Below are 19,679 nucleotides of genomic sequence, written 5' to 3' on the forward strand. Positions count from 1 at the left end.
TGAACTTTTGATTTTCGGTATTGTTGAACTTCTGGTCTTGGGCATTGTTGAACTTCTGATTTTGGCTTGAGTTTAAAATGTGTTTGTTTTTTGTGTAAGTGTTTTTATTTTTATTTTTTTACATGCTATAAATGGATTGTGATTCTTAATCAGTTGAACAAACAGTGTCGATGTATCGGAAGTTAGTAAAAAAAAAAAGAAATAGGACAATTCTGATCTTATGACTGTTATGTTTTTTATAATTATATCGCAACTAATTGAGTCCGAATGTCTAAACACGGTTAAAACACGATTAAATACCCATTTAACACGACTATTAAACGGTTTAATTTAAACGGTTTAATTTAAACGGTTATGGATATGTAAAAAAAATAAACGGTCGGATTTGGATCTAGATTTCAAACACGATTAATAAATGGTCGGATTTGGTTCTAGCAATTATTTATACAAACACGATTAACACGACACGATTACGACACGAACACGAAATTGCCATCCCTAGCCTTTGTTAGTTATAAGTTTATATACATTTAATATTTGAATTAAAAAAACAAAAACTAAATAGCTAACGTTCAAATTTTTTTATTTAAATAGTTAATTCTAATGATGTGGCAATTAAACCAAACAATGGCTTCCGATTTTACTCTTTATTTGAAATAAAAAAAATCAATTAATTAAAAATCCTAAATTTAGGACTTGATTGTCCATTAAACTCTCTCTCTCTCTCTCTCTCTCTCTCAGGTCCACGGCCTTGTGGCTTAGTTGATCTCACGCGCCTCCAGCGCACCATCTCGCTCTTTCACGGGGATCTCGACTAAGAATAATAACAGATACGGGTAAGGCCGTATACACCTATTTGCTACTCATATCCGTCTCAATTTTTACATGTTATTCATACTCGTTTACCCGATTTCTAAAGCAGATTGAGTAACGAGTATACCTGTGGGATAAGCGGGAATAATATAATATACATGTACCTATTTATCCGCTATAAAACTGGGTATCTAGTTGGGTGGGAAGACCCGTTTACCTATCCATAATAAAAAAAATGAATATATTTTATTTTTATTTTAATATGTTATTTTAGATTGAATAAAGCTTTAATATATCTTATTTCAAATTAGATATATTACTAAATATATGTCATATTTTTCAATGTGTTATAAACAACTAATTTATTTTATTTTAGTGGATATATTTATAACTCAAACTCAAAAAAATTAACCGGTCAGGTATCAAATAAATGGGTATGGAATAATAATTTTGTTATTGTACTCAGACTTGTTCAACCATAACATGTATTACTCGCTTACCCGTTTAATCAATAAGAGTGAGTGTTAGTAACTCGTTTTAATTTACGCGAGTAATGAGTAAAATTGTCATCTATTCCCGACCTCTACATTTGTGTTCTTCAGAAACTCAAATCTAGGTTCTTTGGCGAAAAAGGCCCTTCCTTCGTCTTCTCCTCCATCAAAATCTACTCCAAGCTCTCTTGATCTTTGCACAACCGCGAGTGTAACAACCCGATTTTTTTTTGCTACCTATTCATAAAATCTTGAACTCTCTTTTCATACTTTAAAGTTTTACAAACATATATATATATATATATATATATATATATATATATATATATATTTAAATCTATAACTGAAATAAATATTTATTTTCAATGAAATACTTTAACTCTAAATTATCATAATATAAATAAATGCTAAAACATTTCTTCATAAATAGAATAATTATGTATCTCTGAAAGGTTCTAATATAAAGAAACATACTTAATAATTTTATAAAAATAACTAGGCAGCGGAAAACATTTTATTTAGCGTAGCAGTATCCATCTCCGCCATTTACTCTTGTCGCCACCACGATTTCAACTCAAAGTCATTTACCTTACACATGTCCTATAATGCGAACGAAGAAAAACATATACAAACATGTTAGCTAAAGCTCAGTGAAGTTCATGTAAAACTCACAAAACATTTTTCTATATAAAGAAACTAAAAAGCATAAAGTTTTATGTTTTATTATAAACGTGATACATATCTTGATTCAGTATTTCAGGGACTCCTAGTGATCGTATCGTATCGTACGCACAAAGGCTTTATGGAAAACAATGCAATAAAACCTTGATTCCGCCCTTCCTGAACATGTAAGACTCACCTATCAAGACATAAAGGTCTACGAGGTGGTCGCAAGAACCTACTCTGGCGTAGACCGATACGTCACCTACTTAATGTTCTCACTTGCATATTTATTAAATAATTTGCATGGTAAAGTTCATGAAATAAAATAAGTCAAGCATACTCTACATATTAAGCATAGTTCACAAATACGGTAAGATAAACTTGCAAACATAATAATGTAATCTAACATGCATATAGTAATAAAATCATACACATCCATAAAATTAAATAATACTTGCACGTGATATTATTTTGAACTAATTCGCATTGTAGTGAGATGAACTCACCCTAGGTTTCAAGATACTTAGCACTCGAGCTAGGAATCCTACTCTTACTCGAACCTATAGGAAATCAACTTATGAGCTTCTATAATCTATCCTTACAAATCCAAGCTTAAGGGATAAAAGACCTATAAGAATATTAAAGCTCTAAGAATGATCTAAGGCTCGGGAAAACATGATGCATATCGAAAATATAATTTGAAAGCTTGTAAAAACGTTGCTGGAAAAATTACTTTTTCAGAATGACCTATAGTCACACTTTTGTTAATTACATATAGCTCGTGACTCGAAAATCAGTGATTCTTTTTAAAAAATAACAGTAACATCTTTACCTTTAAATTGACATATTAAACTTAATTTTACAATCTATAAAATGTTCCCAAAATCAGTTTTTAAGTTCACTAGACAGAATTGTCCGATTAAGAAAAACAGTTTCGGCAAACAATTTTACAAATACTTGTTAGAACTTATTAGAACTTATTTTCTGAAAATTATTTTTGAAACGGGCCAGCTCGGTATCTAGCCTAAATTAGCTATCTTCTTTAAAATTTTAGCCCAACTATCACTTAAATTAAGTAACTAGCCCAATACACTACAAAACAATATTATATTCATATCTTACCCTTCATCAAATACACACCAAAATTTTTGCCTCCGACTCCGAATCCTTCAATCCTCCGATATTGACTCCGAACTCTCCATCGATTTCGAATACTTCAATCCTCCGATATTGCCTCCGACCTCCTTTTCCGCCACCAATTTTCTTATTTTGCCACTTCCGAAGCCGACGAAGACGTTTCCGTTCTCATACTTAGAAAAAATGGTAAGTAAATATTATTTCCAATTTGATCAACCCATAGAACACCATAATTGAAACCCTAGCCCGTATCTCCTATCAATTCTTTGTTAGATTAATTATAAAATATGGTAAATATTATTTCCAATTCGATTAACCCATAGAACACCATAACCGAAACTTTGAAACTTTAATGGTAAATAATATTTTAGTCCGGTCATTCGATAGTAAATATTATTTACCATTCGAAAAAGAAAAATACTTGTCTCCAATTTGGCGAACGATTCCATGATTCAAATCCGATGATGAATAACTGGAAAAAAAATTTGGAATCAACAAACAAATAAGAACGAAGTTTTATGAAACCAAAGAACCTAAACACCTACACTAGACAAACATAAACTAAGAATGATTAAATGACTAACCTAGACAAACAGATAATATAAGAACAATAGAAGAACATCTATGAAATCGACGATGCTAAACATCTATTCCAAATGAGTCGTCGAAAATTCTGATTGCAAATCACAGGATAATTTTAATGGTAAATAATATTTACAGTCCGGCCATCCGATAGTAAATATTATTTACTATTCGAAAAAGCAAAATACATGTCTCCGATTTGGCGAACGTTTTCATTATTCAAATCCGATGATGAATAACTGGAAAAAATTTGGAATTAACAAACAAATAAGAACAAAGTTTTATGAAACCAAGGGAAATTTTGGAAGTATGAGAAATATGGGCTATTTTCCTAAATAAATGGATAGTTTGACTATAATTTAAAAGTCCCCTATATAAGTAGGCTAGTTGTTTACAAATATTGAAACATTGAAAAGACATAATAGTAATAGTACCAAAATATATTTTAATGTACAATAATTAATATAACGTGTTTAAATATTATACTCCATGGTACGACATCTTTTCTCGGGTCCAAAGGGACATCTCCCAAGCCAGTGTGTCTTTAGAGACTTGTTACGAAAAATATACACATAATATACTTATAAAAATTTCATATTAATAAATAATAATTAAGTATCTTTGTTTTGAGATACTTCACGGTCAATTTGAGTCATAAAAATTATTTGTCAAAGTTACATAAAATAAAAAGACAGATTCGAAAAAAAAAAAAAAAACATCTAGTTTCTAGAGTTGGATAGGAACATGGAAATAAAACTATTACAAAAAAATACTAAGGAACTATAATCATAAAGAATTAAGACGATAAATTGCTAACCTCTTGAACATGAAGAAAGGGCAGAATTATTCTTCACTTTGATCTCTAGAAGGAGTTCTAATGAACTTTATATTCTTTGAATTGTTTCTCTCCACTCTAACTCACTTTGTTTAACAATGAAAATTTTATGATGAAAGGAGGGAGTGTCTTGGGGGCTATTGGACTCAAAGAAACCGTGCATGTCATCTTCTCCTCCTCTTCTTATTTTTTTTAATGTTATTTCTTTATTGGAATACACCCAAAGCCTTACACAATCATACACTAAAGGGGTGTCCTATTTTAGGTTCTACGCATGGTCATGCATGAGATAAAGTTGCTCTTATCAAACTATTGAGAAAGGTAATTTTATTCTCCACAAAAAAAAATTTTATGACACACCACTAACATTTCTTACACCACAACCACTTTAAGCTACTTTCAAGATAATATTTTTGTCCTATGTGCCAAGAGTAAAATCGGCAAGCCTAGTAGAAATGAGTAAAAAAAAAACTGACTTGTGATGCCACGTGATTGTTTGAAATGAGCACCATTGTTAGAAGTTGTAAATGTGTTACGATATAAAAAATGTGTAATATTCTTGATTAAATTCAATAATAAATAATCTAAAAGTGATTTAATGAAATTGATTCATGAAACATGAAATTAAATATCTCATGACATGAGATGTTATAAAAAATTAAATGTCGACTTTTTGATCTTGAGTCAACTTTCTTAAAATAGAACGTTTGACTCGAAATGGACCTTCCTAAATTAGAAACAATTTCCGAGAGTGTCTAAAATGATTTTTTATTATGATGTTCCTTAAAATTTCTCATTGATATTGGAATATTTCAAATACAACATATGAATAAAGCTGAAAACGTAATAAAGAAAATTTGAAATGTCAAAGCGAGACTCTTAGCTAAGACCCGGTGGAGATTTGACTCTGAAACGCACTTCTTTGATCACTCGCACAGAAGAAACTTGATGGAGTACTAGGACTTGGCTTCTAATCGAAGGTTAGAGTACTCGTGGTTGAAGTAGGTAATCATCCTTCTTATCTAGTTATCACTGTTTGTTTTGAGGATTTTCAAGACACAACCGCACCACCCAAAGTGAATACATATCCACTTGTGGCTTTAGAGTCTTGCATATCAGATATCCAACTAGCATCAATGAATCTTTCAATGACTTCGGGATATTTAGTATAGTGTAAACCATAGTCACGAATCGTAAATACCTAAGTACTTTCACAATTGCTTTCCAGTGTTCAGAACCTAGATTACTCGTATATCTCGCAAGTAGTACTTACAGAGTAAGCTAGGTCAGGCCTTTTACAATTCATCAAGTACATTAGACTTCCAACTACTCTAGCATACTCAATTTGAGACACACCATCTCCTTCATGCTGAGACAAATGTGACTCACAACAATTGGAGCTCTAGAGACTCTACCATCATCATGTGCAAATTTGTCTAAAATTTTATCAACATAGTGTGATAGACTTAATACAAATCCATTAGATGTTTGCTTAATCTTGATCCCCAAGATAACATCGGCTAGTCCCAAATCTTTCATATCACACCTAGGGTTCAATATATCTTTTGTGGACATAATCATGCTCTCATTGCTTCCAACAATGAGCATATTATCTACATATAAACATAGAATCACATAACCATGTTCAATTGTTTTAATGTAAACACACTTATCACACTCTTGATTTTGAAACCATTTGACATCATCACATTGTCAATTTTCTCATGTCATTGCTTTGCAACTTGTTTAAGGCCATACAAAGATTTGACTAGTTTACATAATTTCCTTTTCTTGTCCAAGTGCAGCACAACCCTCTGGTTGATCCATGTAGATATCTTCCTCGAGATCTCCATTTAAGAAAACAGTTTTCACATCCATTTGATGGATTTCAAGATTGCGAAGAGTGACAATGGCTATAATCAATCTTATAGATGTTATTCTCGTCATGGAAGAATAATTATCAAAATAGTCAAGACTTTCATTTTGTCTATAACTTTTAATTACAAGTCTATCCTTGTATTTATCGAGTGACCCACCACTTTCATCTTACTAGTGAAGATCCACTTTAAACCAAGAGTTTTACTTTCAGGTGAAAGGTCAACTAGTTCCCACATGTAATTATGCATTATAGAGTCAATTTCACTTCTTATGGCATAATTCCATAAGTGATCATCGACTGAATTTACAACCTCTTTATATGTTAGAGGTGCAACCTCTTTATTTCGGAAATCTGCAGGCGGTGACCCCCTTTGTCGCAGTTAAAACATTTAGTAACAAACCTTTGTTGGTTCTTCTTATAGAAGGAATCACCTTTCGGCCCAAACTTGTTGGCGGGATTCTTGCCATTTGAGCTCTCACCATGCTCGACGAAGTTGTCTCTCTCAGAAGTGGTCTTGAATCTCTTATTTGAGCCATAGTTGTCTTTCGATCAATGCGTAGCCATAGTTGACTTTGTCGCAGTTCTTGAAGTCCTTCTAATCCGAAGGTAGCTTCTCGATGAAGGAGTCAACTTGAATAGACTTGCTAATCAGATTAACTTTCATAGCAAATCAGATGAACTTTAATCAGATTCATGACGAACTTCGAAGCACGTCGCTGCAAGGCATCACCATCACCGAAATTGGAGATTCGTTCACTAACAACATTGCGGATTATGCTGCCGTGGTTCTGATCGAAGTCTTGCGGATTTGATGCCACCTCCAACACACGCGCCACGTCGACGCCGACTCCAACGCACGCGCCATGTCAATGTCACCTCCAATGCATGCATCGTGGATCGCATTGCAGCGATCATTGGCTTCCTACCACAGAGGAGGAAGGGAATCTAAAGTTGTTCACGAAGAATTGCCGGAGAAGGATTAATGTTTTTTCTTGGTTGGAATCTTCGTTCGTGGGTTTGGCGGTTTCTGGTGATTTCGATTAGGGTGAGCCGAAAGAGAAAAAAGAAGTGGGAATCTGAATTTGCAGAGTGAGAGAGGGAAATTTTGGAACTCTCATTAGTATTTGGCTATTTTTAGTTTGGCTATTATTTTAATCTCTTTTCTTTGTACTACCAAATCACTTTTTTTTCCCATGCAAACCGATGAACTTGAATCACGCAGCTCATAATGTTTGAGCATAGGCTTCGCGCACTCAAGTTTCAGGGAATTTTAACATCGGGATGTCTCGTCCCTTGTGCGGGAGGATCTTTTGGCTTGAGTTTTGAACGACAGTAATTTAAAAATGGGTCAAGCGGTTATATAGCCCGATAGAACTTAAGCTTTTGCAAAATAGTCATAGTTTGCCAACTATAAGCAAACTAGCCCAAGTAAGATTAATCTAGGCTGGATTAAATTTAATCCCAACGAACTATAAAGACATAATGTAAACTTTATGAAGGCTGGATTAAAATTAATCGAGGCAGGATTAAAAATCATAATACTCTCAATTGACTATTTTGCTATACCTAATGAAACTAACTATTTTGCAAAAGTCGTAGTTTGAATTGACTACTTCATACCATTTTTCCTTTAAAAATAAACTTGAGTGACCTGGTTATTTTCCAACTATATCAACATCAATGACAATGTCATTTTCTTCTCAACCTTTTTCTCAACCAACACGGGAAAATGATCACAGCAGCAGTAAGATCACGAACAAAGAGTCTTTTCTGCCCATTTATAAGCCTTCTGACTCTGAGTAGAAATCCAAACTTAAAAAATAAAAATAAAACAGTAAAACATGATATTATAAAAAAAAAACGTAAATTTTCTTTTTAAGCACCCAAAAGCTTTGGCAATAGTATTCTCTTTGTCACACTTTCATAATAAACACAATGGATCTCTCGCATCAGACTGAATCCAGATTTCCGAGCCTTTCTCTTGATATTTTTTTTTTCCAGCAGTATATAGCTAATGGAAAGATAAATTCTGTAACTTAGTCTTGTGGGGACACAAGCATGATTATTAAAATACTTGAGCATACCCTTAAATACATAGACATATAATGTAAATGAACACAGTCCCACATTCGCTGCAAAGAGAACTAACTTGAGTACTAACAGCTTATAAAACACAACTTACAACACTTAGTAAAGCATACCTTTCTCGGCCTTTTGGCTAAGTTCAAGTGTAGTATCTGTTCTTATCAGTCAGGGGAGTTTCCATAATAATAGCTTGTTATTAGGTTCCTCGGCGTCGCCAATGTTTTGCACTACAGCATTGGTTGCTGCAACCCTACAAATATTAGTGAAAGATTGTTCCATTTTCCCAATTAAATGTATACGGAATTTATTTTTATCCAGAATACTCTAGTATTTGTAGACATTTCATCTCCCTCGAAAAGTGACTTAGTCCCTCATTCAACTTGACAACTCATGAAAGATTCACGGGTCGATCATTGAAAATTTAAATGATATGAATACGACCGGATTTAGATTTTTTTTTATTGACACATCCGTACTAATATATTTCGGTAAGATTCAAATAGTGAAACAGCTCTTATTTATTTATTTTTTTTGTATATGTGCAAAATATTTTTATTTCACCTAAAGCCTGAACTACAGAAGAATCTCTAGGCATGTGTGTGTTTGCTTTGCGAGCTCAATGGAGCTTAAAAAATGGCAGATTTGTAACAAACAAGATTTCTATACGTCATTCATAGTATTTGCAAGCCAGAAGTCTGTAACAAATTTCCTGTATAGTAATTAATTACAACCTCAAGTTTTTTGTTTCCTCTTCTTTAAGCAATGGAGAATTCTGGAATTTGGTCAATTGGAGTCACAAATCTTAGAAAACCCATAGGATAAACATGAAGTAGAAATAAATAGATTATAAACACATATTATTGGTGTGATAATTAAAAGATTTATATTTTTTTTCTTCTTTAAAAACAGAAGTTTTGGTGTAAGAATCTATTTTTATAGTGCACATTTAGAGGGTGATTTAGATCATAGACCATGGTTGTTATAGTCCATGTTTATATGTCCAAGTACCAACATGATAAAAAAAATGGTGCTTTTTTACTTTTGAATTAATTAAGCTCCCACTTTGTTTAAGAGCAAACCAAATGTGTTAATGACCCATGCCAGTCCCACATTGGCTGCAAATGAAATTATTAGCTTAAGTAACAGCCTATAAAAGACAACTTAAAACACATGATTAGGCATACCTTTCTCGGCCTTTTGGCTAAGATCAAGTGTAGTATCTGTTCTTATCAGTTTAATATCTGATATGTGGGTCATAGACTCACACGATATTAAATTAATTTTTTCAGGGGAGATTCCATAATAATAGCTTGCTATTAGGTTCCTCGGCGTCGCCAATGTTTTGCACTACAACATTGGTTGGTGCAACCCTACAAATATTAGTAAAAACTATTCCACTTTCCCAATTAAATATATTCGGCCTATAAAACATGAGAAATTGCTACATCTATTATCAAACTATTATATTTTTCCAATTTCTCATAAAGTCATAATTTGGTCAGATATGCCACTAATTCAAATGTACAATTACCTTTTTACTCTCCACTTAAATTTTTCTTACAACCCACACCAACTCTCTCCATATTCTTTTAATCTATTTAATTTCCAGTCTCCTGCCATAGTCTCTCTCTCTCTCTCTCTCTCTCTTCGTCGGTCTCTAATAGGGTCCTCTCTAAAATCCTCGGCGTCTCTACCCCCACAGGTTCCAAAACGTGCACCCTCCTCTTTGTCTCTCTCTCTCTCTCCGTCGGTCTCTAAAACCCTTGGTTTCTATACCCCACGACACCCAAACGTCCAGCAGAGCCAAACGCCCACGAGTTCGTCGTCCAAGACCAGCCCGCGCACAAGATCGTCGTCCAAGACCAGCTCGCACACAAGGTTCGTCTCGCATTTTTTCATTTTCCATAAATTTCGTAGTTTAGAAAGTTCAAGTTATATGTCACATTTTGATAGTTTAAAGAGTTTCAAATGTTCTGTTTGGTTTGGGTACGTTCACCAGTTGGTATAAAATCGTCAACAGAGTTCATCAATTGTTGACTTCAGATGTCAACAGTTGATGTCCACTGTTGACATATGAAGTCAACAAATAATGAACTTTGTTGGAAGGTTATTTATATATGAGGAAGAGGAAAGAAGATGACACGGAGAAATTACAATTGATATAGGAAGTAAATGAAACTAAGTAACTAAGTTATCGTTGACATCTTTTGTAGACATCTAAAGTAACCAATTGACGTTAATGTTGAAATTAAGTTTGTAATTTTTATGTTTTAGGTTTGACAATGACCACAATTGTGCCCTAAACGTAAGGCAATGACATCACCCGCAAGCAACGAATACTTTAATAGGAGAGGTGGTGAAGCATAAGTGTATTGATGTTAACAATTGCCATCAACAGTTGACATCAATGTCAACAATTGGTTCAACAACAACAATATTCATTCAACAATTGGTTCAACAACAAAAATATTCATTCAACAACAACAATATTCAATCAACAATATTCTCACCCTAAACCGAAATTATAACTAATCAATTAACCAATACTAAGGGATAAACTGAAATTCAACAATCTCATTCAACAATTCTCTTGAATCCCAATCAATAATCCATAATCAACAATTCAATTCAACAATCAACAATTCAATCAATCAATAAGAACAAAACCTAGATAAATTTAGCGCAACATTATTGGAGACTAATTTTTAGTCTTTGATACGTAAATATTTTCGAGACTGAATTTTAGTCTCCAATAAGACACTGCGCAAGAGTATAGAAGACTGATTGTTATTCTCCGATTTTTCTCATTTTCCGAGAATATATTTTAGTCTCTGATGCCCACATTCAGAGACAAAATTAATCTCTACAAATTTGCGTCATTTTTACATTTTTGGAGGGAATAAATCCATGACTAATTATTAGTCTCGAATAGTATACGCAACCAAATCAATCCCGAATACTATCAGAGACAACCAAATCAGTTTCGGATGCCAACTATCAGAGACTAAAAATTGGTCTCCTACCATTTGCGCCATTTTTCATTTTGGTGGGAATACATCCATGACCGAAAATTAGTCTCGAATACTATTAGTCCCGAATACTATTCGAGACAACCAAATCTGTCTCGAATGCCCACAATCAGAGACCAAAAATTAGTCTCTACAAATTTGTGTCATTTTTACATTTTTGGAAGGAATATATCCGTGTAATAACATCCGATTTTACAATGTTTGACATTTGCCATCAATTATGATGAAGAAAATAAAAAGAAATCAGTAAAAACAATTACCCTAAACATTAGTACACTAGATATTACTAAAAATTACAAATAACCTACCATTGTTATTGATGTTCCAAGCTCTGCAATCCAGTACGAAAATCCTGTAATCAGAGTACAAAGAGACTAAATTAGTAAAATAAAATTAACAGTATGACGTGAACTTCACTGAAGAAATTGAGAGAGTAATAAGAAATTTAGGAAAAAAAACCTCAATAGGTGTATGAATTCTGAACAGGAAAACCTCAAGTAAAAATTTGGGGAGAATTTTCTAATTCCTCACCTTGCTAAAACAGGGCTTGGTCAGACTCGGACGCTCGGTGCTGCGGTGCTCACTTCACTTGACGAGCGCGCGGAGGAGAGCCTCGTTTGGGTCGCGCGGAGGCGGAGGAGATGGCGCCTTCGTTTGGGTCGTGCGGAGGCGGAGAGGCTCGTTCAGTCGTTCGTTTGGGTCGCGCGGAGATGGCGCGTTCGGCGTTCGTTTGGGTCGCGTGGAGGCGGAGGAGTGGGTCGTTTGGGTCGCGCGGAGGCGGAGGAGATGGCGCGGAGGAGAGGGTCGCTTCGCTTGGGTCGCGCGGAGTGAGAGTCGTTCGTGTGGTCGCGAAGGCGGAGAGGATTAAATACATAATTTTTTTTGGGGGCCCATCTAAATATGGTGCCCCACTAGTACAAAAAACAGCATTGGGTGCGACTTTTTTCGCACCCAAAGGTCGAAAGTCGCACCCATTGATACCTTTAGGTGCGACTTTAGGTGCGACAAAGTCGCACCCGAAAGTTCGCACCTAAAGGTCATGGGTGCGACTAGTCGCACCCGAAGGTCATGATTTTTAGGTGCGACTTTTAGGTGCGGATATTCGCACCCATATTCGCACCCATAAGTCAGAAAAAATGTGCGAAAAAGTCTGCGCGAAAGCCATTGGGTGCGACTAGTCGCACCCATAAATTTGGCGGGTAGGCCAACGGGTGCGACTAGTCGCACCCAAATTCATTCGCGCCAAGTCTTTGGGTGCGACTAGTCGCACCCAAATTCATTCGCGCCAAGTCTGTGGGTGCGACTAGTCGCACCCGTTGGCCTACCCGCCAAATTTATGGGTGCGACTAGTCGCACCCGATAGCTATTTTTAAGTTTTTTTTTTATTTGTTATTTAATATTTATTAATTAGAAATTAATTCATTACGAATTCTATAATTGTAATCAAATAACTAAATAGTTTATTAATTAGAAAATTCATTAATTAATATTTATAATCATAATAAAAACTAATCATTTGTTTTTCGATTATAATAATTATATAATGTACGACAAATAATTAAAATAAATGTTCATTCTTTTCCCTTTCCTTTTCCTCGGTTTGTAAACCAATCCTTGAACATTTTACTCCCTCTTCCGCCAAATCTTCCTCCAGAACTGCTGCTACCTCCTCGTCCACTTCCGCTCGTACGCTCACTGCCGCTCGTACGCTCTCGCTGGTAATCTGCTGAACCTGGCGGCGTCGTCTGAGCATCTGCCATTGAAACTGATGGCGGCGTTGTCTGATGCATAGGATGCATCTGAGGCGGCGGCGTCGTCTGAGGCATCTGTGGCATCATGCCGGGCGACATCTGCGGCATCTGTGGCATCGTGCCGGGCGACATCTGCGGCATCTGTGGCATCGTGCCGGACGACATCTGAGGCAAGGGCGAAAACTGCTGCGTGAACGCGAACATTTGTCGCTGCATCTCCTCCATCTGCTGTTGTTGTGCCGCCATAGCGAGTTGTTGTGCCGCCACCTGAGCTTGGAGCTCGCCAACCACTGGATCTGGAACGCGGCGCCGCGACGAGCCTGAGCCTGACGACGAGCTTTCGTCCTGAGCCTGAGCAATAGCCCAAGATGTTCTCGGGACCGTTGGACCTATTCCAACGTACCAATCTTGACGGTTCCCGAGAATTTCTAGCATCGCGTGCTCCTCTGCGGCGTCCTGGTCAAAGACTACGCCTTGCTCTTCTGCTTGTCGCTGAAGATCCGCCAGTAGAGTAACTATCCGCGCCTTTACACATAAAAAAATTATTAAAAATTAATTATTATGTAAGTAACGTACTCTTAATTATAACATATGACTTACATGTGCTCGTCTCGCCCAATCTGTCGTCCATTCACCTTTTCTATTATGGTGTTTTTGCTCCCACGTCGTTAACGCGGAGCCCAAAGTCCCATCATCCTTACTCTGTAATTGTTATGAAAATATAAGTACTGAATTTATTTCAACTTAAGTATTTCAAAATTAGAATAACTTACGTTCAAATGACGATGAGCCAAGAAAGAAAGAGATCCTTGAGTCGACCTCGTCTTCTTCTTCTTCGAATTCTCCTTGTTGCGAGTAGATTTTTTCTGCAAATAATTAATTTTGTCATTATTCAATCTGATAAAGATATTGTGATTTATTACAATCATACATTACGTACCTTCCAATCGTCAGTCGCGAACTCGTCTACCACCGCCTCCCAATCCTCTTTCTTATATCCCGGTGGTGTTTCCGCCTTAGCGTTTTCAGTGCTCCCACAAAACTCCAATCTGAACTTCTCTGATAGCTTGGACTTCTGGTTGCGTCGCCTGATCTTGGCATTCCGAATGATAGCCTGATCAATCGTATTCTGAAAGCAATCCACAGGCAGATCCTCGCCGGTGTCAAGATCCGTGTACACAAATCTGAACTCGGAATGAAGTGCGCTCAAAATAGCAGCCAACATCTGTGGCGTCACTTCACTCCAATCACGAGTCGTAGGCGGGATATGTGCTTTCACCAAAGCACCGAGGCGGTTGTTAAATAGTCCAACTTTTTTATTTTCTTTCCTTATCTCTTGGTAGAATGTTTGGTTTATTGGGTCCCACTTGACCACCTTCGCACCCGGTACCCCCTGTGTTGCTCGCGCCGACGTCGAGCCGGTTGTTGGTCCCCTTGATTTCTTAGGACCTTGGGACTCAGGTTCCTGTGGCGGACCTTGAGAATCCGGTCTCTGTGGCGAATCTCCACCAGAACCTGAAGCGGTCGACATCCTATAAAATGAAAACAACATTTGTAAATTGACATCGTATAAAATAAAACAACATTTGTGAACATACATCACAAAACAAAAGGAAACAACATCATACAAAAACGTGGGTGACACCACGGATATATTTTATTATAAATCCTCACATATGGCGGAGGAAAACCGTGGTTACATAGATAGTTCTCATTCATCGTCATCACTACCTATATCAACATCAACATCAACATCAACATCTTCTCCCTAAAAAACGATGCATTCCTCATAATCATCATCGTCTTCCTCACCATCGTCAACGATATTTACTAGCTCAGCATCTTCGATTTCATGTCGATGATTCAGACGATCGATGTTTGACAATTCTATTGTCAACGGAATCGAGGCTGAGGTGGTGGGGTCGACTTCAGGAACGTCCCAAATCCCTCGATGATTGCATTCCTGAACGATTTCCCAGTTACCACCTAAAACAAGATCTTTGATGTAAAAGACTTGTTTCGCTTGAATTGCGAGTATGTACGGCTCCTCTGTAAACCACTGTTTCGCGGTAAAAGCACTCGTTTCTCCAGTAGTCTTATCGTTGTGAACTAGTCGCCGAGCATCGTGCTTGTCACCGTACCATATACATTTGAATAATACAACACGACAGTCGTACCTATAATTCAGCACTATGACGTCTTCCATACGACCGTAGTAAGTGAAATCATCCACGTCTCACACACGTTCTTCTCTACGTGCATCACGTCCATGTTGTGTTTCAACTGCGACTCAGACCAGTACGGCAACTCGTAAAAGATGCTTTTCTTGGTCCAATTCAGTTCGCGAGATGCTCGCTTTTGTTTTTTGCCTACAGAGGCAGCGTGTTTGCCAGTAGTCGTGCAAGAAACACCAGCCAACTGAGCGAGTATGTCTTGCGAAGTCAACTTCTCGGGTTTATTTCGTTTCTCGTGCTTATCTTTGTAGTGATCGTTGCTTTTCCTCAATCGGTGACGCCTTTTTAAGAACCGACGATGGTCGTAGTAGACGATCCTGTTTCTGATTTTTAGGGAGGGCGTGTCAAAGTTGCACGTAGGGCAAGCGAGATACCCCTGGCCGCTCCATCCCGATAGATACGATCTAGCCGGAAAATCGTTTATCGTCCAAAGTAACGCGGCACGCAACCGAAACACTTCATCTCTGGCTCCATCACGAACGCGGACTCCATTCTCCCACAGTTCTTTCAACTCTTCAACCACAGGCTGCAAAAAAACGTCCATGTCTTTTCCTGGTGAATGGGGCCCCGGGATCAGAAGCGTTAGCATCAGGTACTCTTTCTTCATGCATAACCAAGGCGGCAAGTTGTACGTCGTAAATACTACAGGCCACATGCTGTATGATAGGCTCATATCCCCAAACGGGTTGAATCCATCCGCAGCTAGCCCAAGCCGCACGTTTCGAGGCTCTGCAGCAAAACCTGGGTATCTCTCGTCCAAATTCTTCCACGCGGTACCATCAGCAGGATGTCGTAGAATGCCAGCTTCCCTGACGCGATCTCTTTCGTGCCACTCCATATGAAGCGCCGTGTGTCGAGATGCGTACAGTCGCTTCAATCGATCTTTCAAGGGAAAATATCGCAATATCTTCTGCGGTATCTTCTTACCAGTTGGCTTCCATCTACTCTCGTTACATATCGGACACACGTCGACGTTCGCGAGATGTTTTCGGAATAGGACACAGTCATTAATGCACGCGTCGATCATCTCGTATCCCATGCCAAAACGCTTCAGCTTCGCTTTTGCCTCGTAGTGCTTCTCCGGTATTCGATTACCGGCTGGATGAGACTTCCTCAAAAGCTGCAGCAGTTCTGTGAACGACTTGTTCGTCCAATGGTTCGTAACTTTAAGGTGCATCAACTGAACCAAGAATGACAACGACGAAAACTCCTTGCATCCAGGGTACAATTCCGCTTCCAACTCAGCGAACAAGTCTTCCACTTGCTCCTCCGCACGCACATCGCTCGGAGCCGGCTCCGTAACACCATCGAAATCATCGTGATCTCTTATATCCTCCACAGCAGCATGTATTCCTCATACTCCTCTCTGGGCTGTTTCTCCGATGGGGACTTCTTCAAGATGACCGACGGAACGCACGAACTCGCCATGATGATACCATTCTGTGTAGCCCGGGGTAAACCCTTTGTTTAGCAGATGATGCCTTACAACCCCAATGTCGTGCCATCTCACGTTGTTGCAAGGCTTGCATGGACATCGATATTCGTAATTATCGTTCGGAAATCTTCTTGCAGCGCGGATAAATTCATTAACTCCGAGTTTATACTGCAAGGACAACCGATTGTTCTCGGTGATCCAATCTCTACTTGGATTGGACATTGATTTCGCTAAACGAAAGAGAAAATTAACAATTATTAATAGTTGTTGCTAAGGGACGAAGACGACTGAAATCGATTACTTATGTTGGCGCTGATGCCGAATAGTGCGGCTTAAGGGTTATTACTAATTAAGGGACGAAGAACTGTAAAGGTGAAATTATGAATTTTATTTTATTTGAAGTCGAATTACATAAAACATTTTACCAATTTTACTAATTATATCAAATAATTAATTTCAATTACATAATTAACAATTTTTATAATTGTATCAAATTAATTTCAATTACATAATTAACAATTTTACCAATTATATCAAATTAATTTCAATTACATAATTAACAATTTTTATAATTATATCAAATTAATTTCGATTTCAAAATTAACAATTTTATCATACTAACTACATTATTAATACATATATACGTATAAAAAACTATTTAATTACCTAATTAATTAACAATTAGACTAATTATACTAATTACAATTAATCTAAAGTAATTAAAAACACAATTAAAAGGACTACGAGAGGCTAACCTGTAGAGTACGACGAGGCTGCGAGAGGCACGACGGTGCTACGACTTCTTGGCTGATCGAGAGACTCACGGCCGGACTGAGACTTCTTCGCTGAGAGACTTCAACCTGGACAAATGGAGAGATAGGGCTCAAATTAGATCATCCTTCAAGTGGTATTCTTCTTAATCTTACAGTTTTTAATTCTTGTTCAATTTTCTTGAGGGTTAAAATTACATCTATTCATAATCTCAAAGCTAAACATGACTTCACTGATTATTAAAAAAAAAAACCAAATTTTTGTGTAAAAACCAGATTCTGATAAGCTTGGAACTTTAGAACTTAGATAAGCTTCAAGATTTTCGTGTTTTAACACTTGTCCTGGGTAGTGTTGATGAGAAACGGTAAGAAATAGTTCAGATTGAAGGTAAACACTAATCTATAACAATTCTAACAACATATCCAGAAACAAAATTACATTCAGACAAAATATCCAGAAACAAAATTACATTCAAACAAAATTATAACAATTCTAAAAATAAAACAACGCAGCACAACATTAAACGAACACACACACACATACTCACGGCCGGGCTTCCAAAAGCGACGCCACATACTCACGGCCGGACTGAAATAATGAATTGAAATAATAAAATTGAAATAATGAATTGAAATATTCCGACCACACATAAACGAACACACACACACACATACTCACGGCCGGACTTCTTGGCTGAGGCTTCGACGGGTCGCGCCAGTTCAGATCGAGTCTGGCGCGAGGAAGAGCGACGCCGGCCGGTTCATATAGAGTCTGGAGCGAGGAAGGAGCGGTCGGAGGCTGAGAAGCGGTGGCGGTCGGAGGCTGGGAAGAGAGAGAGAGAGAGAGCGGTGGCGGTCGAAGAGAGAGAGAGAGCGGTGGAAGAGAGAGAGAGCGCGTGGTGGCGGTCGGAGGCGGTCGGTGGCGGCGACAGGGGTGGGAGAGAAGAGAAATCGGGGAGAGAGAGTTTTTTTTTAAGGTTTGGCTCGGATAAAATGAAAACCCGAGCGGCTGTATAATTTATAGACTTTTGAATTTGGGTGCGACTTTGTCGCACCCATTGACACATTTGGGTGCGACTTTATCGCACCCAATGACCTGTGTCAGAGGTTTCGGGTGCGACTTTATCGCACCCATTGACATTTTCTAAAAAAACGGGGGAAGTTTTGTCCGCCGAAAATTTAAGATCATTTAGGTGCGACTTAGTCGCACCCAATACTTTAGAGAAAGTATTGGGTGCGACTAAGTCGCACCCAATAGTGGTACCACACTTTTGGGTGCGATTATTCGCACCCAAAGTCAGAAAATTTCGCGAAAATTTTCCAGCGCTTAATTGATTTTTGGGTCCGACTATTCGCACCTGAAAGTCTTATTGGTGCGACTTTTAGGTGCGAATAGTCGCACCCAAAAGTCATCCGCACCGGAAAACTATTTTTGTAGTAGTGCCCTAGGCCTGGGCCTAGCCCACCTTAGCCCAATGCCGGCACTGTGCGAGGTCACGGTGGTGGTGCATGTTGCGTGGTCGCGGTGGTGGTGGTCGTGCTTATTTGAGAGAGAGAGAGAGAGAGAGAGAGAGAGAGAGAGAGAGAGAGAGAGAGAGAGAGAGAGAGAGAGAGAATTTGAAAAAGAGAGGAAGTCATAAGAAATATGTTGAAAAATCCCCAAATAATGAGCCCCTAGCTTGAATGGAAAAATGAAATTAGAATTAGCCACGACAAGTCGTGGCAATTCCCGAGTATAAAAATTGTAGCTGCTGCGTTTGTCGTAGTGCAATACGCAATCAAAATTAGAAACCCATTAAATATGCACGGAGAATCAATAACCCAGTTCATAGACAATGCACCTAATATGAAAGAATTGGTATGCTTGGTGTTTGAAGTATGCATGATAAGCTCACTTGTTTGTAGAATAAGCTTGGAATATTCTCTCCTCGCTTTTCATCAAAACCAGGGCTGTACAAAACCTAACCAAAAATCG

General features: G+C 37.7%; 1 protein-coding gene, 1 non-coding gene and 1 pseudogene across 2 annotated transcripts; 2 read left to right on the plus strand and 1 right to left on the minus strand.

The window, feature by feature from the left end:
• Positions 1 to 5,764: 5,764 nt before the first annotated feature.
• LOC149404957 (uncharacterized) lies at positions 5,765 to 19,215 on the minus strand. Its single transcript, XM_089607732.1, has 6 exons — positions 19,171 to 19,215; positions 17,690 to 17,794; positions 13,866 to 13,967; positions 13,355 to 13,790; positions 5,995 to 6,134; positions 5,765 to 5,890 (listed from the first exon to the last, which is right to left on the minus strand). The coding sequence occupies exons 1-6, from the start codon at positions 19,213 to 19,215 to the stop codon at positions 5,765 to 5,767; spliced, it is 954 nt and encodes a 317-aa protein (XP_089463858.1).
• Positions 8,598 to 8,738, plus strand: LOC149404958 (U2 spliceosomal RNA; annotated as a pseudogene).
• On the plus strand, positions 9,666 to 9,858 carry LOC149404959 (U2 spliceosomal RNA). The gene has a single exon (XR_016295670.1). It is a non-coding gene; the product is annotated as a U2 spliceosomal RNA (small nuclear RNA).
• Positions 19,216 to 19,679: the final 464 nt, after the last annotated feature.

Source organism: Urtica dioica, chromosome 2 (assembly GCF_054948205.1).
Source record: "Urtica dioica subsp. dioica isolate 48M chromosome 2, U.dioica_male_clone48M_v1_H2, whole genome shotgun sequence".
NCBI classification, from domain to species: domain Eukaryota; kingdom Viridiplantae; phylum Streptophyta; class Magnoliopsida; order Rosales; family Urticaceae; genus Urtica; species Urtica dioica.

Excerpts from the sequence above, each read along its gene's own strand:
- LOC149404957 (XM_089607732.1), bottom strand. The coding sequence starts at position 19,215 with ATGCACCACCACCGTGACCTCGCACAGTGCCGGCATTGGGCTAAG. Across the intron at positions 13,968-17,689 it reads AGCCTCGTCGTACTCTACAG|AGTAAGGATGATGGGACTTT; the intron begins GTTAGCCTCTCG and ends TAACAATTACAG. Across the intron at positions 13,791-13,865 it reads ATTGGGCGAGACGAGCACAT|GCGCGGATAGTTACTCTACT; the intron begins GTAAGTCATATG and ends TTATGTGTAAAG.